Source organism: Tachypleus tridentatus, chromosome 9 (assembly GCF_004210375.1).
Source record: "Tachypleus tridentatus isolate NWPU-2018 chromosome 9, ASM421037v1, whole genome shotgun sequence".
Taxonomy (NCBI): domain Eukaryota; kingdom Metazoa; phylum Arthropoda; class Merostomata; order Xiphosura; family Limulidae; genus Tachypleus; species Tachypleus tridentatus.
Genome location: NC_134833.1, coordinates 27,772,341 through 27,796,999, shown reverse-complemented (window position 1 = coordinate 27,796,999; position 24,659 = coordinate 27,772,341). Strand labels below are relative to the sequence as shown.

General features: G+C 34.0%; 1 protein-coding gene across 5 annotated transcripts in view; it reads right to left on the bottom strand.

Annotated features, from left to right (window-relative positions):
* LOC143224925 (caskin-2-like) overlaps positions 1–24,659 on the bottom strand; it is a 261,429-nt gene that overhangs the window by 46,506 nt on the left and 190,264 nt on the right. For all 5 annotated transcript variants that reach the window (XR_013013515.1, XM_076453402.1, XM_076453405.1 and 2 more), the window contains one exon: positions 18,348–18,459. Coding sequence is in view for 4 of the 5 variants with exons in the window: in XM_076453402.1 (XP_076309517.1) it covers positions 18,348–18,459 (112 nt within the window). In the remaining variant the exon portion in view is untranslated. The remainder of the gene's footprint in view (positions 1–18,347; positions 18,460–24,659) is intronic.

Genomic DNA, 24,659 nt, shown 5'->3' with positions numbered 1-24,659 from the left:
TAGGGTGCTGAGCCCATCACCTTTTTAAATACAATTTTCTAAAACACTTGTGCTTCAAATTGCTTATGGATTCGTGACTTTATTTGGTACACGTTCACTCACAACATACAAGTCACTACGCTTCCCATTAGACAAACTACAGCTGTGCTTTTCAGGGCAATGTCCATGTATATTGTTCTTTCAATTTATCTAAGTCTAGAACATAGGTGGCCTGTTTTATTTTAGCACTTGTATATATATAGTATTATTAATATAATTAATTTTATTGATTTTAATACTTAATTTTAGCTTGATGATTTAATGTATAAGTTTATCGGGGAGAGGTGTTTAGGACTCTCTTCATCATATATGCAATTCCTGTCTAGTTCGCATAACAACTCATTTTTTTCTCCAATCTTTATCAAAATATTTTATTGTACTATGAAGAAGTCTATCTGGTATTGTTTGTGTATTAAAGTATATGTGCATGAACTTTGAGGAAGTGGTTTTGGGTACGCTATATGCTGTTGTAATTAATGTATTCTGTAATTATTGTAGTTTGGCTTGCATTTGTTCTTTACTTACGTTAATCCATGCAGGAGTTGCATAATCTACTACTGGTCTTATATATGTTTTGTATATTTTGAGGGCGTTTCCAGGTGTTGTTCTATTAATTTTTACCAGTTAGACTCCTAGCATAGTTTATTCGTCGCCAAATTATAGTTTTTGTGTCATTTACATGTTTTGTCCAGGTAAGTTTTGAATCATATGTAGTCCTAAAATTTTGCAGTTTAAAATATCATTAGGTTTGTTTGTTTAGTTTGAATTTCGCGCAAAGCTACACGAGGGCTATCTGAGCTAGCCGTCCCTAATTAAGCAATGTAAGACTAGAAGGAAGGTCATCACCACCTACTGAAGACTCTTAGGATACTCTTTAACCAACGAATAGTGGGATTGACCTTCACTTATAACGCCCCCACGGCTGAAAGGGAGAGCATGTTTGGTGTGACGGGGATTCGAACCTGCGATTACGAGTTGAGTGCCTTAACTACCTTGCCATGTCGAGCCAAATATCATTAGGCTTACGACATAATGTTATAACAAATTTATGAAAGAAATGTTTATACTATTTAAGCGTAGAAGTCAAAAATTGTTAGCACAAGATATGGTGATACTAGTCACACCCTGAGAGGCGTTACGAAAATAATAAATGAAACAAAGGATTCTTTCATAACGGATGGCTTCATACGACGGATATTTTAAATACATCACCTAATTATTTCGTGTTATAATTACGATACGTGCAACGTAAAAAACGCCCTAAGCACGCAGAGAAGACGTTTTACAATATTACAAAAAACACAAAAAACGCACCTAGAAAAAATGTTTTATCAAATAGATCTACGTACAACGACGTTTAAAAAATATTTTGCGTCCAATTACATAAATACCGGGTGTTATTTCGCAATTTATAAATAAAACTGAACACAGAGTTAACTGACTCGTAACACGCAAAGAACGTTTTATAGAAAGAAGCTTACAGTAAAGAAAAATAAATACATAAAAGTTTGAGAAAATAAACCTACGCACATAACGACTTTTAAACTGTTTTCTGGCCAATTATATAACAGTCCGGGTTTTATTACACAACAACAAATAAACAACAAAATAGCACGTAGTTAAGTAACTCACGTGACTGCTTTTTCTTAATCGTTCTTTGTACAAACAGTCCACGTTTATCTGGATGAAATGACGTCACATCCTGTTCTGTTTAGATACACTGCACTATTACAGTTTAATTTTTTTTTAAAAAATCATCTCATACAGGGTCCATCAGTCCCACCTTTAGTTAAACTTTTACGGTCCAGTGACTTAGGTAAATACTGGATGTGCCCCTATATTATGACCGTTTCCTCTCTTCTTACACGTAGAAATGAAGACCAAATTTACGGTTCAATTCTCACACATACTATATCACAGATATTTCTGTAGCACTGTGGTGTAGTGATCAAAGCAATTATTGCTACATATACTTCACGTCAGTTAAAGACTACGTGCCAGAACATTGACAATAGAATTAAGATGGAAAATGCCATTAATAGTCTCCGTTTGTTACCACGATCGGATGAAAGTAATAATTATCTCGCTATTTTTCAAACAAAAAACAAGTAACACGTGGAACAAGTTCGATCTTTTGTTTTTATTATCTAAAAAGTCATCACCAACGATCATCACCATTTTATTTATAAAGATGGCGCTGGAGTAGCGTTCTTTATAATCGCCCACGCTGCAGTGATTTTCTTTTTATTTTACTCTGTGTTTATTAAACTCTTGAAATAGATGAATCCCCCCGCTAGTGCAGCGGTAAGTTTATGGATTTACAATGCTAAAATCAGGGGTTCGATTCCCCTCGTTGGACACAGTAGGTAACTTAATGTGGCTTTGATACAAGAAACACACACACAAAATGGATGTAACAATTAACTGTTCTAAGTTTCTCATAATATGATCATAAAATCCAGGAATAAATAAAAACCGATTAAGACAGTTCATTAATCTCCACCTTTCTCACAAAAAAACATGGTATCTCATGGTAACTAGTGAAGTTTTATTTTTCTTACTCTAACTTATACTTCAGTGATGTAGGAAGTTCTAGAAACGGCACTTTCAAATCCGTCCCACTGAAAACGTTTGTTTTGTTTCTGGTTTGTTTTTGAATTTCTCGCAAAGCTATACTGGAGCTATTTGCGCTAACCATCCCTAATCTAGCAGTGTAAGACAAGAGAGAAGGTAGATAGTTATCACCATTCAACACCAACTTTTGGGCTACTCTTTTACCAAGGAATAGTGGATTGAACGTCATATTTTAGCACCCCTACGTCTGAAATGGCGAGCATGTTTGATGCGACAAGGATTCGAACCAGCAACCCTCAGATTATGAGTCGAGCGCCCTAACCACCTGGCCATGCAGGGTCAATATTGCTAATAGTAAGGTGTATTAAAACTGAGATAGAAATTTGACCATTTACTCATTACTGGATTTAAAAAAATAACTGAATTAAAGGAAAAATTAGCCTTTGTTTCTTCAAATGTCTGATTGGCCAGGTTATTGACCTCCACGAGATAGTGAGAAATTTCAGGAAACACTTATTATTCATAATCGAAAACTTTCGATGCTCTCGTAACATGTAGAGAACGTTCTCTCGAAATGATTTACTTTATTACTTTACGCATTAATTTAAAACACAGCTTTTACACGAAATATTCGTTCATTTGTTTTGTTGAATTTCGCACAATCTACCAGAGAGAAAACAGCTAGTGAACACTCCCCGACAACTCTTGGGCTACTCTGTACCAACGTTAAAACGAATTTGACAAGGATTATCCCTAGCCTCTCGTACTAAATACAATGTCAGTGTTAATATGGAGTAAGCAAACCGTAATGAGTGATACAAGATTAAAAACACCAAGGACTCCACACAGATTGCCACGCCCATTATTGTGCTCGAATTAATCGCAAAAGTTGGAAATGTCAAGGTACTCAAAAACACACAAAAAAAAACCCCGGATGGAATACTGAACAATGTGTCTACTAAACAACACATCTATTGTAACTTGCTCATTTCATCTGGATCAACAGTAGACGTTAAAATTTCAGGAATTTGACAATATTCAAATATTTCACAATTAGTTATGAAATGAGAAGTGTATCGTGTCTGTAGATGTGTTTCACTGATGGCGAGAGCCCGCCAAACAATACCTATATATCTCTTATACAGTATTAACACAACAGATTAAACTGAAATCGCAATCCTGACAAGAAAGAAGAACGGTCCTTGGGATACCAGTTTGCTCGTGGGTAGGTCCATCACTTTGTTAGTTACAATGGCCCTAATAATATAGCAAAGAAACTGAAACAAAAACACCACCACCATTACCGCAATCAACTCCAGTAATTATAATGTAACTTTTAAAATATGCGTGTGCAACTCAGCAGTGTCTGATTATAAAAATACAGCTTAGCTTTCAAAACACGTGTGTACGGTACATCTTTTTGTCACTATTATATATACTTCCAGTACGTAATAACGTTCCCATAAGTTACAGCATCTAAATCTCACGTCTGCCACCAGGTCGCATAAAAAACAACAACAAGGTGGTTCCGAAGACACAAAAGAACAAACACGTGCGCTACCTGTATCACATATACGTGATCAGCAGAGATCTTTAGGCTGTAAACCGGTGTTTCAACAACACCCAACCATCCGTCTAGTACTATGGTCTGGCAAAGAAATGATGGTTTACTGAATTTATATACCAGGAAATTACGTTTTAAAAAATGTAATGTACAGTAACTGAATATAATAAATACACAAAAATTAGTTACAAAAACGGAGTTCATGATGTTTTTTAGCTTCTGTCTTCGTTCAGTTTCATGAAAACTGAGGTCAGTGCAGTACGTAATAATAAAAAAGAAGAAATAATAATAAATTTTGTAAAAGACTTGGAGAAACTAAGCAATCATTTTTCTACGAACTGAATCGATACTTCCAACTCATTTTAATCACAATTAATATGAAAAATCTTTATAGTAATATGTCTAGTACATAAATTCCAGGAATAAAAAAAAATTTCACTATTTACTTCATTCTCTACTATTACAATCAGCCTACGTACAAAAACAAGGACAGTGGTAAAAGTTTCAAGGTTTACGTCTTATTGCCCCCAAAAACGCGCTCCGCACTTTGGGGCCGTAAAACGTTATAAGTCTGACAGTCAAATCCCACTATTCGACCAGATAAGAGTAACCTAAGTTGGCGAGAAGTGGTGTGCTTAACGCTTGTCTATCTTCTGGTCTATCACTTCAAAATTACAGATGGTTAAGCGCACATAACCATTGTACAAGTTTAGCGAAAACGTGAAACAAAGAAGCGATTTTGGTATTCTGTACATTTATTGAAGAAGTAAATTTGTTTTTAAATGTTCAGAAGATTTTTATTCACATATTTCTAACATTTGGTAGTGCTAATGATAAGTGTTATACCAAATATGATCCAGCCTTTGGGGGGAGGGAAGAGTAAAACGGTTTTCATTCGTGCATACAATTTTTTTCTAATTTGGAAAAGTTGCACCAGGTGGCACTATTAGGCTTGCTGCTTCTTTGCAAGTTTTGAGTTCAGCTTTATCAATTGTTTATTTTGATATGTATTTTTCAAATAATGGTTGCATCGTAAAATAGGGATATACATTATAAAATGTACGAGATGTAATAAACTGGTAAGAGTAAAACAAGAAGACGCATCAGAAAAATTGACAATAAATGTTTGCCTCTCCCCCCCCAGGGGAACAGTAATAAGTCTGCGGACCTCTAACGCTAGAAACCTGGTTTCGATACCCGTAGTAAGCAGACAACCTATCGTGTAACTTTGTGTTTGACTAGAAACAAACAAACGTATGGCGTTACGTATAAAATACAATATTGTTTGTTTAAACAGCCCTAGTCGTCACATCTATACCAATGTTAATGTTGAGGCACATTGACTAAACTGATGAGGAAAACACGAACAATATCAGGCCTTTAAATAAGCTTTCAAAAACTCATTAAAATTGAAACAAAAATGTAATTTAATATATGGTTATTAAAAAACAAAACGTACATTTATCAGTATATAAATACGTACACACGAAAAAATAACCACTTATGCCCTATCTCGTATTTCTAGCTGATTATAGTCTGGTTTCTTATTTCTATCTGTTGAGCTCTTCATACCAAGTTTGGCTATGAAATATTGACTGTTCTTATGGGTAATACTGAAATAGATTTATCAGTCACATTTGTAAGTGTACGAAACACGAAGATGTAAATCGATGTTTTATAAAACCAGCTTTTCTAACCTTTAACCTTGTTATTAAGAACAGTCAAGTCTTAAGGTTAACAACCATTACGACACACAAGGTTTTCAGAAATACGAAATATTACGGAACGAACAATCATATAACCAACTTGTTTACGGAGATTATGAAACATCACCATAAACACCAGGCCAGATCATACTGGTATTGAAGAACCAGATATGACAGGTATTAATACTGTCAGGTTTAAACTAGTATTGACAGAGTTGAAATATTCTATCAAACATAAAGGAGTACGAAAATCACTGTCCTATTTAGAAACACATTACCTGAATAAGTTACGGTATTATTGTTGAACTTGAGGTGTTTTGAAACACACTACCTGAATAAGTTACGATATTATTGTTGAACTTGAGGTGTTTTAAAACACACTACCTGAATAAGTTACGGTATTATTGTTGAACTTGAGGTGTTTTGAAACACACTACCTGAATAAGTTACGGTATTATTGTTGAACTTGAGGTGTTTTGAAACACATTACCTAAATAGGTTACGGTATTATTGTTGAACTTGAGGTGTTTTGAAACACACTACCTGAATAAGTTACGGTATTATTGTTGAACTTGAGGTGTTTTGAAACACATTACCTAAATAAGTTACGGTATTATTGTTGAACTTGAGGTGTTTTGAAACACATTACCTAAATAAGTTACGGTATTATTGTTGAAATTGAGGTGTTTTGAAACACATTACCTAAATAAGTTACGGTATTATTGTTGAAATTGAGGTGTTTTGAAACACACTACCTGAATAAGTTACGGTATTATTGTTGAACTTGAGGTGTTTTGAAACACATTACCTAAATAAGTTACGGTATTATTGTTGAACTTGAGGTGTTTTGAAACACATTACCTAAATAAGTTACGGTATTATTGTTGAAATTGAGGTGTTTTGAAACACATTACCTAAATAAGTTACGGTATTATTGTTGAACTTGAGGTGTTTTACTTTGGACATTCCAATCCATAGCTCCAGCAAGTACTTGTGAAGTCCAAGCATTAAAATTACAACCAAAAACAAAGAAGGAAAAAGAAAACAAACAGGCAGACACCTACTTCATATGCCGCGTCACTATATCAACAAAACCGGTTCTGGACAGATCGTGTTGTTCAGTCTTTTAAGTAGAACACGACTTTAAATACGCCAACTCTGTATAAAGTGCCAGGTTTATAATAGCTAGCAATAATAAACCGGCGTACTAACAGCGATTTTATGTATAAAAATGGTGTGCTAGTCTCCAATCGGAGTAGATTCAGATTAGATTCAACCTAAACGTCGAGATAAACTTGTAATAACAATTGTTTGTTTGTCTGTTAATTTCACGCAAAGGTACACGAGGGCTATCTGCGTTAGCCGTCCCTAATTTTGCACTGTAAGATTAGAATGAAGGCAGCTATCATCACCACCCATCGCCAATTTTTGGGCTACTCTTTTACCAACCAATACTGAGATTTATCGTTACATTATTACGCCCCCACGGCTGAAAAAGCGAGCATGTTTGGTGTGACAAGGATTCGAACCTGCGACCCTCGAATTACAAGTCGAGTACCTTAACTACCTGGCCATGCAAAGAACTTGAATAGGTGTTACCAACCTTCTCTCTCAGATATTGCGTTGGCCTCTACAACACGCAACGAACATTAGGTTATTCATCAGCTTATTGTCTATTTTTTTTCTTCTTTTCCAATCACATTTTTCTCAAGTCATATTCACTAAAACTGCAACATAAGTAACCACTTACCTAACAGTTTATGGGTCATATCATTACTTTCGTCCTTTCGTTTTTCCAGTCCATTCCGTGGGAGAAGAACTGAACACAAGTTCGTTGTTTTTAATATTTATTCCTGTACAAACAGGCTTGTTGCGAACGCGTAATCACTAATGATGACGGCGTTGGAAGATCACGAGTCGCAAAATCTGTCCAACCAATTACGACAGTTCTTTTTTAATCGCTGCTCGTGTTTCCGTTGATCAATTCACGGTTGTAATAAATTTTCAAAAGAAGATGTTTTTTTTCTACATCCATATTAACCTGTACGAGGCCTAACGTTTCCTGTGGGCAAGTTTAGAACGGTCAAGTAGCTAGCAGTATACTTGTACTGTTGGGTCTGTCTCTATTTATATACCACTTGTAGCTCAACCATACCTCACCCTGGTGGAAAGATTTTCCTTTTTGGGTGTTTCGTTAAGAAGATTTCGCACTAAAAGGTCCCTTAATTATTAATGGACAAACAACACTATGAATATTAAAAAAACAGATTTTACAATCTACAAGCGTGCTAGACTTATGATTACAAGAGCTGTATCTGAGAACAATGAAGGAAACGGTCAATTTCAAACAAAACATAAAACGCAGTACATATATATATTTTCGACATCCTGTTTACGAGCTGACAGTCGCTAGCCACCTAACAACCTAGGTATATTTCCTATGGACTTTCGTCTCTCGTTTTTTTTCTTCTTGGGAGTTTATTTACACAAAGCATACCTGCGGTGACAACTGAGGCCCGTCCTCTTGGTGCAGGAGCAGAGGGAGGGTCCAGGGAAGGGAGGGTAAAAAAAAAGAAAAAAAGGTCGTTCCTACCGACCACAAAACCTTTGTTTTGCAGGTGGGGTGATTAGGTGGTACCTCACGATCCCAGCCGAACCTTTCTTTGCACAAAACATTAAAATGCCAGTCAATGTTTCACTTGGAATATTTTGAGTTTTTCTAGTTATGTAAGGTTTTCCATATTGCACAGATTGTTGAGGTTCCTTTCCTTCAACTTTAATTTAATTTGAAACACTGACAAAGTACCAGCTGAGAAAAAGAAAACAGCGTGTTTGTGTTTATACATACATACATATGTATACTTTTAGTTAGATGTTAACACTGGCATAAGAACAATGTTTGTGGTGGACGATGTAACAAAACTATAGAAACCTCTGTATGTGATGGGAGCCACGAATACAGCCAGCCAGGGGGCGCTGGTAACACTCTCAGCACCAACAGTTTCTGAGTTCTTGGGTGTGAAAGCAAAATTTCTTGTTCCACTTGCATGCTTTTATAAATGAATCACCATTTGAGATTTCTCCACGTGCATCATTTGTTTGTAAGATACCTGACTTTTACTCTTTAACCCCGTCCCTAACGCATTAAAACAAACAAAAACTCACAAGAGATAGAGAGAACAGATTATTTCATTTCAATGTGAAGAAGAGAAGCCGCCTTCTGACGTCTACAGTAGAAATTAAGAATAGAACCGAAGCTACTACAGTGCAGTAACCAGATCTGGAGAGTCAAGGTTAAGTGAACTTGATATATGAACTTAATGAAAAACAACAGCATAAATATCCCTTTAAGGAGAGAAATGGTTAAGACGCACGTATTTTATATCACTGGACCCGCGACGCTCGTCTTATAAGTTTGAATGCTAAACTCGTGTAGTTTCGTACGAAGTCAAAGTATTCCACATAGAGGTAATAAATATAACACAAACAGTTTGTTGTTTTTCAGCTCACCTTCCTGTACTATTCGCACATCGGAGAAGCCATAATGGAAAAGTCCTTTCATCTACATTTCTAATAAATGATAACAAATACGTTCATATTCGGTCGCTAAACAGTTATGTTACCTTGCTACTATTGGTACTAGAATAATTATAATATGAAATAATGTAGTTGCTTTAGCTCATGTTTAAATGGCTTCTAGCTTCTTTCTTTCTCTCTAATACAGTTAAATAAATTACGTCAAACCAGTTCTGACAAAAGTATACTGTTAAAAATATATTAATTCTTTAACCACGGGCTACTATGTTAGCTATGAATATGGGAATTGAGTTTTGTATGTTTTTTTTTTTAATTACGTGTGAATGAGCAATAATTAATTTGACAATATTTTATGATTTTCTACTCGGAAACACTAGGCACAAACAAATACAATGAATAGAAATAATAACAGACATAAAAAAGAGCAACTTAAAATACGTATCTGATTCACAACACACCACAGGTAAAGATAACACATTACATTAAGAGCACCCCATATGTATAGATAACACATTACATTAACAGCACACCACACGTAACGATAACACATTACATTAACTTACACCGCAGGCATAGATAACACATTAAATTAACCACCACACCACACGTAAAGATAACAACAATTAAGTCACATTACATTACGAACAGGTTTTCATAATTACGGAGATTGGAGGAGACCCATGTCATACTTCTGTGAATCGTCAATTAAGCAAATATTTATGCAAAGTGGGGGCTAGTGGTTAACGTGATCAGACGGCAAAACCGAGGATTCGTGGTTCGCATCCTGTTGCCACAAAAAATAAGCACTTTTTAATGAGGACGTGGGTGCACTATAAATGTGACGATGATAACTCGTTATTTAATCAGACAGGTTTGTTTGTTTGTTTGTTTAATTTCGCGCAAAGCTACACGAGGGCTATCTGCGCTAGCCATCCTTAAGTTAGTAGTGCAAGACAGGAGGGAAGGCAGTTTGACATCACAACCCACCTCCAACTCTTGGGTTACTCTTTTACCAACGAATAGTGGGATTGACGATCACGTTATAACGCCCCCACGGCTGAAAGGGCGAGGTCAGACAGCAGTAGCCCAAAGAACAGCCGACTTTTCTCTAGTCTGCAGTTTAAAATTAGGGCAGCTTTGCGTAGATAGTCGTCGTGCAGCTTTGTGCGAATTTCGAAAGAAACTACTTCTAAACAATATATGTAAATGTCTAATATATTAAGGTTTGTTAGCATATTAATCCTTGTAAGTTATATCATGTTTGAATAATCAAATATCTCAATAGATGAGATTATTGCATGTAAAAGTATGTCGTTAAAACATGGAGTAAGGCTTAATGAATCTTGTATTATAATCGCTTCATAACCTTCTTTGATATCTATTAAGGTATCGATCTTCAACTACGAAGTTCCCTATATCTGTGTACTGACTTACTTGCAGAAATTTATGACGTATGCACAATGGCAGTGCTTAAATTAGTCTCCAAACGGTTTTTCAGCACGTAATGCCCTCTACACCAGATTTAAGTTCGTACAAAATATATATTAAAAAACGCTTTAAAAAGAAAAAGTAAAGAATAAAGTAAATGTAGGGGTGGCTAATGTCGATCCAATCAAAAACAACTTAAGCGTAAAATAAAAATGGGTCCAAAAAAATAGGATTGTGCGTTCGACGTAAAGGAATGGATCAAAATGGCTGCCAAACCGGTTCTTACAATCATAGTATTGGTAATAATTTTACAGCAAATATTCATTTATTTATTAGCCAGGTTGCATTTGTGTGTGTGTTCAATGTATGGCATGGGAGTAGGTAAAACAAAATATGCAGCATAGTTAACTAATGAATGAATAGTTACTGTAACATTATTTATCAATGCTCTACGTGTAGCTATCGATTTTGCAGCTAATTTGGATATTCTTCCTTTAAGCAGCATACTTTTTGTCAATACGCACTAAATAAGAAAGTGACATTCGATATTAACCAACATTAGCCTTGGGATTACATCCTTATTATTCGGAACAGACCTACACTTTGCAGAACCAACCAGATCTTTAAAAAATATATGGTGGTAATTTTTCTTTCCTAAAACAGTGTTAATAGCTTACTTTATGGTAACACCCTGGAATTTAGATTAACAGTTTCTTGCCATCAACCTCCATGCAATCGGTACAGCCATGTCAAGCATCATTATTTAAGTTAATTGCTCAAGCTAATATCACGTGACACTAAACACGCTTTGACGAGATTAATTTCATAAAATATAGTATACTTGTGCTGAAAAGTTGGCAATTAATAATCAATAATAACCGTCCATCTGTATGATTGTTTTGAAAACTTGAGCTAGAAACTAGTAATATAGTTTGCTTGGCCTAACCAATACTTGTGTACCTGTACGTCCTTTCACATTAGAGTTTTGATGAGTTAAATCAACCATTTTAATCCGAGTGACAAAAACTAAAATTAGCCCAATTTTACTTTTAGGTGAAGCTGTAGTAAAAATGTTACACAGATATCTCACGTGACTTTATCATAAGCATGCGCAAAAAGTTTCGTCAAATTTGAGCGGTTTTTAGTAAATAACTTTGCACATGTAGCTTATATTAACATCAAACGAGATTCCGAATTGTATGATGTAAAAATCAAACAGTGTACCAAACTTTTAAACACCCATAAAAATTAGACATGTTTTTCATCAAATTAGTTTTCCTTACTTTTGGTGCGAAAGAAGAAAATCAAAATTAGAAACATCTCAGGTGTTTCTTAATGGATTTGTTTAAAATTTGATATATGTAGTAAGAGTTTAGTAGGGTACATCATCTGATGACGTATGATACTTTGGATTATCACAGGGTTTTTTTAAGCTGCGAGACACACCACCGTGTGTCTTGATCCTTCAGAAACAACGCAAACAAGATAGTATGGATGGTATATGTATTTTCATATATGTGCAGTAGAATGTTAACAGACAAAAAAAGAATAAACCAAATTCACTTGTGATTGAATAGTTATATACGTTGCTATATGTTAATTCCTGCTTGTGCTATTATGTAGGGATGATGCAAATACCATTCATACCGTCTTGTTTACATTGTTTTCGATGGATTGGTATTAACCATCCCTTACATTTACTTTCTTATTTGAAAAAGTTTTTCTTTACTTATTTTTAATTCAATGTTTCAGTAGACATAGGAAGGTTATATTTAGAACTTCCAACTGTAATATTTATTGTTTATTTGCTACTGGGTGATAATTCGTGATTCACCCTCTATGTAAGCTTTTCAGAAGAACATCATATGTCTGCAAGAAAGGTAACTTCAAAGCGTAATGATAATATTGTTTAGAATTATGATTTTTTGTTTTTTTAATTACTACTAGTTATTGCTAATACTTTTAAAAGTCGATACTTCATTTGAAGCTATGTCGGCTCAGTGAAACCGGTTGACTCCATTGTTGTGGGTTTTAGTTATCATGTAATAGTAAAAAAAGAAATTCAAACTTTTTATTATATTTACAGATATTCTGAGAACTTGTTACCCAGTCATTACATAGACATTGTTATAAAGAGAAACACTGTCAAGTATTGTAAAGCTCTGGTAATCTATTGAAGAGACATTTAAAATATCATCTCGATAAACAATCCGAGCCACCCCTACATAGACAGTGCTACCGCCTGCTTGACATCATGAACCATGATAGTGGTTCATAATAGAGATCACAAGGAATTGCACAAACTTCAGAACTCTCGGACAAAAAACACCTTAAACAGTAGAGGTCAGTTCAAACAACACTTTAAAACCTTTAATATTGCCTGGTAAGGCGGAACACATGTAAAAATATAAAAAAATCACGCACGTTAGACAAACAAATTTTCTTTTCGAGACAGGTTCCGACCTTTCCTTCTTTCCACTGCTACCTTTGCCTCCAAAGTAAAAGACCATTTAGTGAGACATTCCCCACCCAAAAAAGTCAAGAATAATAACGATAATTAATTTATTAAAATAATAATAATAATAAAAAACCCACCACTTAATCCTAATAACAACTAAAGTACTGCAAAGTACTACGAAGAGGAACTACAAAGTTCCTGAACACCAAACCTTGGAGAGAGAACTAACTTCGGCAAATTTCTCTCTCGGTATCTAAACTGAACCCTAACTAAAACCTTTTGTAGAATACCACGTTAGTTTAGTTTAGTTAAACAAACAAATAGAAGAAAATCTGCACAAAATGGCTCATTTGTCTTCTTAATTCTGAATCGTTTGTTAGCCTACAATGAAACCAGCTCGGTATCTTGTACCCAAACCTTTTGTATAATACTAACTAAAGTACTGCAAAGTACTACAATGAAACCAGCTCGGTATCTTGTACCCAAACCTTTTGTAGAATACTAACTAAAGTACTGCAAAGTACTACAATGAAACCAGCTCGGTATCTTGTACCCAAACCTTTTGTAGAATACTAACTAAAGTACTGCAAAGTACTACAATGAAACCAGCTGGGTATCTTGTACCCAAACCTTTTGTAGAATACTAACTAAAGTACTGCAAAGTACTACAATGAAACCAGCTCGGTATCTTGTACCCAAACCTTTTGTAGAATACTAACTAAAGTACTGCAAAGTACTACAATGAAACCAGCTCGGTATCTTGTACCCAAACCTTTGGTAGAATACTAACTAAAGTACTGCAAAGTACTACAATGAAACCAGCTGGGTATCTTGTACCCAAACCTTTTCTTGTAGAATACTAACTAAAGTACTGCAAAGTACTACAATGAAACCAGCTCGGTATCCTGTACCTAAACCTTTATCTTGTAGAATACTAACTAAAGTACTGCAAAGTACTACAATGAAACCAGCTGGGTATCTTGTACCCAAACCTTTTGTAGAATACTAACTAAAGTACTGCAAAGTACTACAATGAAACCAGCTCGGTATCTTGTACCTAAACCTTTTGTAGAATACTAACTAAAGTACTGAAAAGTACTACAATGAAACCAGCTCAGTATATTGTACCCAAACCTTTTGTAGAATACTAACTAAAGTACTGCAAAGTCGATTTGTTACTTCTATATTGTACGAGACTAAAAAAAACACAATTCTAAAGGAAGCGATGTTATCATTACCCATTGAAGTTAGCTTTCATAAAAATATATGGTGGTCCTTTAACAGTACAGGGTGCAAGAGGAATTACCAGCCGATAAAATATGAACGTTAAATGATTATAACATGTAGATTCTCAACGATTCGTACACTGTACAATCGGTGTTTTAGAGCCAATCCCTATATTGTGTATGAAGTGATAACAGTATCAACTAGCTACTAGCTATGTTTATTACCATTTCAATGTACAAAGTTAGCTACAATATCAAGTGTTCCTTTGCCACTAGTTGACCATTAAAAAATGTCAGCTAACAACACGAATAGAAAACTGGAAATTTTAAAACCTACAGAAATCGTAAAAAAACAAATATAAGGAAAATATTTTAGGCATTATTTACTGAAACTACAAGTTCCTATTTCAACTTTATCATATAAAATTCTAGGTAACAGCGCGGAGCAAAACAGGGGCTCGTCTACAGTATCTCCAGCTTTGTTTCTTACTTTATTTACGACCCCTATTTGTAGGTTTTTAAATCCCAAATATTTTTATTTATCTTGTTTACACTAAAGTTTCGGGAAGTAAACACTTTGGTCTCAATATTATATAAGTCAATATATTCTAACAATTTCACGGTATCAGAAGAAAAAAAATCAAATTCCAGAAGAAAGTATTTTAATGTATTTACATTATTTCATAAAATCAAATTCCAGAAGAAAGTATTTTAATGTATTTACATTATTTCATAAAATCAAATTCCAGAAGAAAGTATTTTAATGTATTTACATTATTTCATAAAATCAAATTCCAGAAGAAAGTATTTTAATGTATTTACATTATTTCATAAAATCAAATTCCAGAAGAAAGTATTTTAATGTATTTACAATATTTCATAAAATCAAATTCCAGAAGAAAGTATTTTAATGTATTTACATTATTTCATAAAATCAAATTCCAGAAGAAAGTATTTTAATGTATTTACATTATTTCATAAAATCAAATTCCAGAAGAAAGTATTTTAATGTATTTACATTATTTCATAAAATCAAATTCCAGAAGAAAGTATTTTAATGTATTTACATTATTTCATAAAATCAAATTCCAGAAGAAAGTATTTTAATGTATTTACAATATTTCATAAAATCAAATTCCAGAAGAAAGTATTTTAATGTATTTACAATATTTTTCGTTATCAACCCACGACTTTTGGTAGATTTTTTTTATTTTTACTGTTGACGAAGATGTTGAGTACAGTACAAAGAACTATGGGTTATCTTTGACTACTAACAGTACAATCACACGATGTAGCTAACATAAGAGTCGGAAACTAAAACTGTGGAAAATGGAAGTGTTCCTGCTCTTCCAGAAGAGTTTGGAGGTCACTGCTTCTTTGTTCATGAGGTACATCCAGGTGGCCAAGTACTACGAGTTGAGAATCTTTTCTTACCCCTTCCCCCGCCAGTTGTTCATTCCACTCTGATCACGTGCTGATCTAATCACAATACCGTGCTTGCAAGGTGCGGAGGGAGCTTCTCTTTGGTCACGCATGCACGTGTGTAGTACAGTTAGCAATTTTTCTAACAGTAGAGTCCAGATGTTGAAGGTGGGTTAGCGAAAGTGGAGTTACCATGGTTAATTATCTGTATGATAGCAGCATGCAGAAGATTAACCAAAAAGGAAACAATACCAGCTGTTACAAAAATCACCCCCTAAAATAACCATCCCCCTGGAATTCAGGCAACGCGTGTAAGCTTGGTATTGTAAACTCTTGTTATTAAACTATACAGGACTGTGTGCTTTACAAATATCAACTAATACAAAACTATATTGGAATAAGATAATATTAATAAGAGAACCAACATAAAACTACCAGGGATTTAGCTTAAATCACAGTGTATATTTTACCTCAAAAATATTGCAGATCTTTACAGAATGTTAATAAGCTTTTATAGATAAAGTTCTAAATAAAATCCATCAAAGTAGAATACAACTGGTATCACACAGCTACTTTATACACTCACTGTAAACATTAATCTAACTGGCAAACTCTTTACTTCACAAGAAGTGAAAAACAAATTAAAAACTAAGTAGAATTAAACTAAATATATATTCTCCTGGTACGGTAGTTGTGATGCAAAATGGAGTATATTTCATCTAGTAAGTAAGCCTCAACTTACATCAAATTTGTAACATAAATCAGCAGTACCCTTCATCTATTAAGTAGGTGTAAACTTACATAAAGTTTGTAATATAAATCAGCAGTACCCTTCATCTGTTAAGTAGGTGTAAACTTACATGAAGTTTGTAATATAAATCAGCAGTAACCTTCATCTATTAAGTAGGTGTAAACTTACATGAAGCTTGTAATATAAATCAGCAGTAACCTTCATCTATTAAAGTATAAAGTTACATGAAGCTTGTAATATAAATCAACAGTACCCTTCGTCTATTAAGTAGGTGTAAACTTACATGAAGTTTGTGATATAAATCAGCAGTAACCTTCATCTATTAATTAGGTGTAAACTTACATGAAGTTTGTAATATAAATCAGCAGTAACTTTCATCTATTAAGTAGGTGTAAACTTACATGAAGCTTGTAATATAAATCAGCAGTAACCTTCATCTATTAAGTAGGTGTAAACTTACATGAAGCTTGTAATATAAATCAGCAGTAACCTTCATCTATTAAGTAGTTGTAAACTTACATGAAGCTTGTGATATAAATCAGCAGTACCCTTCGTTTATTAAGCAGGTGTAAACTTACATGAAGCTTGTAATATAAATCAGCAGTAACCTTCATCTATTAAGTAGTTGTAAACTTACATGAAGCTTGTGATATAAATCAGCAGTACCCTTCGTTTATTAAGCAGGTGTAAACTTACATGAAGTTTGTAATATAAATCAGCAGTACCCTTTATATATTAAGGAGGTATAAATTTACATGAAATTTGTAATATAAATCAGCAGTAACCTTCATCTATTAAGTAGGTGTAAACTTACATGAAGTTTTTGATATAAATCAGCAGTAACCTTCATCTATTAAGGAGGTATAAACTTACATGAAGTTTGTAATATAAATCACCAGTACCCTTTATATATTAAGGAGGTATAAATTTACATGAAATTTGTAATATAAATCAGCAGTAACCTTCATCCATTAAGTTGGTGTAAACTTACATGAAGTTTGTAATATAAATCAGCAGTAACCTTCATCTATTAAGTAGGTGTAAACTTACATGAAGTTTGTAATATAAATCAGCAGTAACCTTCATATATTAAGTAGGTATAAACTTACATGAAGCTTGTAATATAAATCAGCAGTAACCTTCATCTATTAAGTAGGTATAAACTTACAGGAAGTTTGTAATATAAATCAGCAGTAACCTTCATCTATTAAGTAGGTGTAAACTTACATGAAGTTTGAAATAAAAAGCAGTACCATTCATCTATGTAGACTGAACGTGTGCATGATTCATGTAACTTACGACAGCTTTAACTTCACGGAAAAATAACTCATCCGTAACAGATTCCACTCAATTACTTAGTATCTTGCATGTTCTACCCTGAAAACACAAACTCAAAATTTTCCACATGAAACTAACTTACTGGCGTAGGTCTTAATCTCACACTTACAAAGTGACAATTGTACCCTTCAATGGGGCAACAACTTTCGTGTGCGATACTACATTAACTAACCTTCTACTTACAGCTTTAGTACTCCTCAAGTTATATGAAAATAGTATAAAGTGACTGTGGTCGTAACGTTTAAGTCTACCTGAGGAGTGTCACGACATTATGAGAAGATAAAGATACAGAGAGTCTACCTACCTGGTCTGTCTAAAAGCTGAACAGCTGTAGCTGGGAAGTAACCTGTCTGAGATGTGTGGTTCTTGTGGAATATGATACCTTTCCAGCGTCCATCCGAACACTGTTGCAAAACCTGGGAATGACAAAACAGGAAGATAACCAGAAATTACAAAGTATCTAGACACAGCGTTGGACATCACATAAAGTGAGAATATAACCTCCCAAAATAAGAAACCCTTTCATGTAGTGTTGGATCCTCTCCGCCAAAAAAAAAACAACAAAAAAAACGTTCGACGTGATGTTGGACAGTACACAAAGCAAGAAGATAATCAAAAATAACAACGCCCTTTCAGAAAAGCAAGGACATAACCAAAAAATTACAAACCTATTTCACACGACGTTGGACAGTAGAGAAACGAGGAGATAACCGAGATAAATGAGAACCCCTTTCACATGGCACTAAATAGCAAACAAAATAAGGAGACAGCCAAGAAATGACAAATCTCTTTCACGTGGCGTTGGAAGGTTATACCGCACTTTTATTTTGTAAATGTTTTAAGGCAATTTATCGCACAATGAATACGTAAATACTTATCACAATAAACGACATTTTATTCCAATTATACAAACAATAGTTTTGACTGCCAAGGGTGACACAAAGTTCCTCCATCAGGGCATACACTGTTTGTTTGTTTGTTTTAAAGCAAAGCCACATTGGTGTATCTGTTCTGTCCAATGCGAGAAATCGAAACCCTGATTTTAACGCTGTAAGCCCATAAACTTATCGTTGTCCCACCGGGAGACAACGTATTATGTTACAAAAACAACTCTCTAAGCAACTTATTACGGTAACCCAATTAGATGAACCATTTTGGCCTCTTAGCAACTAAATTAAGAAGCACATGTCTATATTCAACTTAGCAATAAATAAAATTATGTGATTATTTTATATTTAATCAAATTACACTTAGACAAGTTCAATAAATAAATAAAATTATGTGATTATTTTATATTTAATCAAATTATACTTAGACAAGTTCATTAAATAAATAAAATTATGTGATTATTTTATATTTAATCAAATTACACTTAGACAAGTTCAATAAATAAATAAAATTATGTGATTATTTTATATTTAATCAAATTACACTTAGACAAGTTCAATAAATAAATAAAATTATGTGATTATTTTATATTTAATCAAATTACACTTAGACAAGTTCAATAAATAAATAAAATTATGTGATTATTTTATATTTCAACAAATTAAACTTAGACAAGTTCAATAAATAAATAAAATTATGTGATTATTTTATATTTAATTAAATTACACTTAGACAAGTTCAATAAATAAATAAAATTATGTGATTATTTTATATTTAATCAAATTAAACTTAGACAAGTTCAATAAATAAATAAAATTATGTGATTATTTTATATTTCATCAAATTAAACTTAGACAAGTTCAATAAATAAATAAAATTATGTGATTATTTTATATTTCATCAAATTAAACTTAGACAAGTTCAATAAATAAATAAAATTATGTAATTATTTTATATTTCATCAAATTAAACTTAGACAAGTTCAATAAATAAATAAAATTATGTGATTATTTTATATTTCATCAAATTAAACTTAGACAAGTTCAATAAATAAATAAAATTATGTGATTATTTTATATTTAATTAAATTAAACTTAAACAAGTTCAATAAATAAATAAAATTATGTGATTATCTTATATTTAATCAAGTTAAACTTACACAAGTTCAATAAATAAATAAAATTATGTGATTATCTTATATTTAATCAAGTACACAAGTTCAATAAATAAATAAAGTTGTCCCTAAAATTATTAAAACATATTAATATCACAAAAAATCATATTTCCATTCTTAACAACCACGATGAAAACGATTTCTGGCTGTGGAAGTTTTGTAGACATAGAATTAGACATTGGCCATTAAACCTTACGAAATCATTCTAGGTCTCTTTTCTTGTTCAATAAGTAAGAAAAATCAGTTGAAAAACCTCCAGGAAACGTTAAAAAAGTTCAATTATCTCTCTCACTCTTAATGGAAACTTTACCCCACCCTTTCTTTTCATGGAATTATCAAGTCTGAGTTCTGATGGCGCCAAATGGGGGACCTTGAGTGCTTTAACAGTCAGTAAGGCGCACCATCACTCTTGTTTACGTAAGTAAAAAATAGTGAATATAACTAGCTCACAGAAACCCATGTTACTGAGCAACAATGAATGTTACTAATACACAGCAACCGCGTCACTATACAACAATAAATGTAACTAATAACAGAAAACCACATCGCTAAGCAACAATGAATGTAACTAGTAGATAGCTGGTACTTAAGGGAAAAACATATTTTTGAAGCTTTTAATTTACTATGTATTTTTATACGTGGGCGCGTAAATTTCAAGAAACAAAACGAAAAAAATACCACCATCATATTATTTCTTCAGAGACTTCACATAAGCTCGATAGTTATTGATATACGTACTGTTCAGAATATTCATTAACATTCTTTGTTTCAACTAAGTTATCACTTCGTAACAGTTTCAACTGACGATTTAAGTAACTTGTAAAGTATAATAACATCTAATATTTATATACATTATAGTACAAAACCAATACTTATGAATGTAATTATATAATCTACCGCATAATTCACTATCATATGTTATTCCAACATAAAGGCGTTGTCAAGGTTTTTTTCAGGTGGGGTAGACGGGGTCGTTTCTGAAGTCAATAACACATGTAGCAGTCCAGGTCATGGTCCACAGCAATGGTTATGTAAATTTAGTTGAAGAAACACATTAGCAAACGAAAGAGGTTATGGCCATAAAGTTGTAGCATCACGTTCTGCAGATTTTGTAGCACCAGATTTAATTTTCCGTGACCATCAAAACGCATTTTATTTGTAAGTGAAGAAGGTCGTTAGTACGATACGAAGCCCTTCCCCCAGCTATGGCTATGTATACTCGTGATTATTGAAAGCTTTCATTAATGGGACAAATGTTAAACTTTTCGCTTCTGCATTAACTTGGTGACGTGGCTTTTAGTCTTAGCGGACAGGTGCTTATCCATTTCCTTATAAGGAAGTAAGTTTTGTGTAAAAAACAACAACAAAGTTTTCGTTACCTTCTATATCTACAGTAAACAATCGGATACTATTCGTTACATATTAAAGTTCTATAACATAAGGGGCCGTTCAAAATTTTCATCATTTCAATGTTTGTAATATTTTTCGGTAAATTAGACAAGCACGAACCTGTTTGACAAAGAACGTATAAAATATTGAAAAACGTAATAAATATGGTTTACTATTTTTTCCTGTCACTATATTTATTTAATAACTGTGAACAATTATCTTACTCTTTACTTTCTTTTCCTTTTACATAGTCTAATTTCAGTCAATGATAACGGGCCCGGATGAGGAAATCTTAATTTATAAAGAATATTTTTTGTTGAACATTTATTCTTTTATTTATTATTCGTATTTCAACTCAATAAGTATTTATGACATGCATCGCTCCCTCGCTGGGGAAATGACAGTTATGCATTAGCTTCTACCTAAAAAGATGTTAAAACTGCTTTATATTAATAATACCAATCAATAACAAAGGAATTTAATTGCGAGTAACAGGCAAACATCAAAAAGCTTCTACGAGGTCCGGCATGGCCAAGCGTGTTAAGACATGCGAGTTGTAATATGAGGGTCGCGTGTTCGCATCCCCGTCGCGCCAAACATGCTCGCCCTTTCAGCCGTGGGAGCGTTATAACGTTACTGTCAATCCCACTAATCGTTGGTAAAACAGTAGCCCAAGAGTTGGCGGTGGGTGGTGATGACTAGCTGCCTTCCCTCTAGTCTTACACTACTAAATTAGGGACGGATAGCACAGGTAGCCCTCGAGCAGCTTTGTGTAAAATTCAAAAATAAACAGACAAACAAGCTTCTATGACCACGTGGCCCCGGTCGTCAGATGGGTACTCTAGTTGCTTGCGGGTCCTCTGATGAGTCAACGGTAAGTTTACGGACGTACTGCGCTAAATTCTGAGGTTCGACTCCCCGCGGTGGAGAAAGCAAATATCCCAATGTGGATTTGTTTTAAAATAAACAAACATTGCTAACAATATTCTTGGCCTTTAACATAAGACTTTCACTTTCGAGAAGTGGTTACCAACCTTTATCACTCCACGAGATGGCAAAATCTTTGTAAAACGATTTCAAACCCTAACGAGTAAATAGGTTTATTGTGTTGTTTGTTAAATTAGATTCTTGGAGTGGAAGTTAAGAAGTTTAATCATTTACGGTTTTTACAATGAACCAAGATGGAAAGAACATTTTTTACCTATTCATAATACTTGCAGAAATTATGAGTTTCACAGTTGTTGTTGTTTTTTCTTTCTTTTTCACTTATTATGTCTTTGCAATCTGGTAAAAACAGATTGGCATCGATTCCCAGGTCAGCAGTTAGGAAACACTGTATTAAGGTATTCAAATGTAGAATGTTCTGGTTATGCACATCAAACTGACTTCAAAATACATGCGCGTAATATGCATAAAATAAAATAAACAGCTTCAATACTATTAATTACATTAATTGTTAATAAGCGATTAAAATCAGCACTGTAAAACTATCATTACAGGGACTGTGGAAGAGTTCCCATTCTTAGCTCTAGTTCTAACCATAACATCCTAGCGGATAGAAGTATAATGATGCCATACGTGCTGTTTATAACCTTTTACTTCGTGGCGCTACCTGTTGACCAAGGGAAACATTATGTTTGTTTTCAGCAAAACTTGTCTGCCAATGAGTCAGTGTTAAGTTTACGAACTGACGATACTAAAAACTAGGGTTTAACTCATCGCTCTAGAAGGATAGCAGACAGTTATATCAGTTTGTGTTAATAAACAGACAATTAAAAAAGCATGTATTTCAAACTACATGCCTATTGGATTATTTAAGCTCTCATGTTTGAGAAGTGAGACCCGTCATTTTTTTTTCCTTTCTTTATAAGTGTCCTTTTGTGGAAAATCTAGTTTTATGGAAATGTAATGAACAGTTTCATTATTTTGAAACTACTAAACCTGTAAATTACTCGTATAATTATTGTGTATGTTTGTATGATAAGCTCTCCTTCAACCGACTTAGTTTGGTTTGTTTTGAATTTCGTGCAATTTGGAGGCAGCAACATATTCTAATTCAAATGTAGGAAAATCAATTGTTTGTACACCAAGTAGACGTGGAGGTTGACGGTTAGTTATCTGTACACTAAGTAGAAGTGGAGGTTGACGGTTAATTATCTGAACACTAAGTAGACGTGGAGATTGACGGTTTGTTATCTGTACACCAAGTAGACGTGGAGATTGACGGTTTGTTATCTGTACACCAAGTAGACGTGGAAGTTGACGGTTAGTTATCTGTACACCAAGTAGACGTGGAAGTTGACGGTTTGTTATCTGTACACCAAGTAGACGTGGAAGTTGACAGTTAGTTATCTGTACACCAAGTAGACGTGGAGGTTGACGGTTAGTTATCTGTACACTAAGTAGAAGTGGAGGTTGACGGTTAATTATCTGAACACTAAGTAGACGTAGAAGTTGACGGTTAGTTATCTGTACACCAAGTAGACGTGGAAGTTGACGGTTAGTTATCTGTACACCAAGTAGACGTGGAGATTGACGGTTTGTTATCTGTACACCAAGTAGACGTGGAAGTTGACGGTTTGTTATCTGTACACCAAGTAGACGTGGAAGTTGACGGTTTGTTATCTGTACACCAAGTAGACGTGGAGATTGACGGTTTGTTATCTGTACATCAAGTAGACGTGGAAGTTGACGGTTTGTTATCTGTACACGAAGTAGACGTGGAAGTTGACAGTTAGTTATCTGTACACCAAGTAGACGTGGAAGTTGACGGTTTGTTATCTGTACACCAAGTAGACGTGGAGATTGACGGTTTGTTATCTGTACATCAAGTAGACGTGGAAGTTGACGGTTTGTTATCTGTACACCAAGTAGACGTGGAAGTTGACGGTTTGTTATCTGTACACGAAGTAGACGTGGAAGTTGACAGTTAGTTATCTGTACACCAAGTAGACGTGAAGGTTGACGGTTTGTTATCTGTACACCAAGTAGACGTGGAAGTTGACGGTTTGTTATCTGTACACCAAGTAGACGTGGATATTGACGGTTTGTTATCTGAACACCAAGTAGACGTGGAGATTGACGGTTTGTTATCTGTACATCAAGTAGACGTGGAAGTTGACGGTTTGTTATCTGTACACCAAGTAGACGTGGAAGTTGACGGTT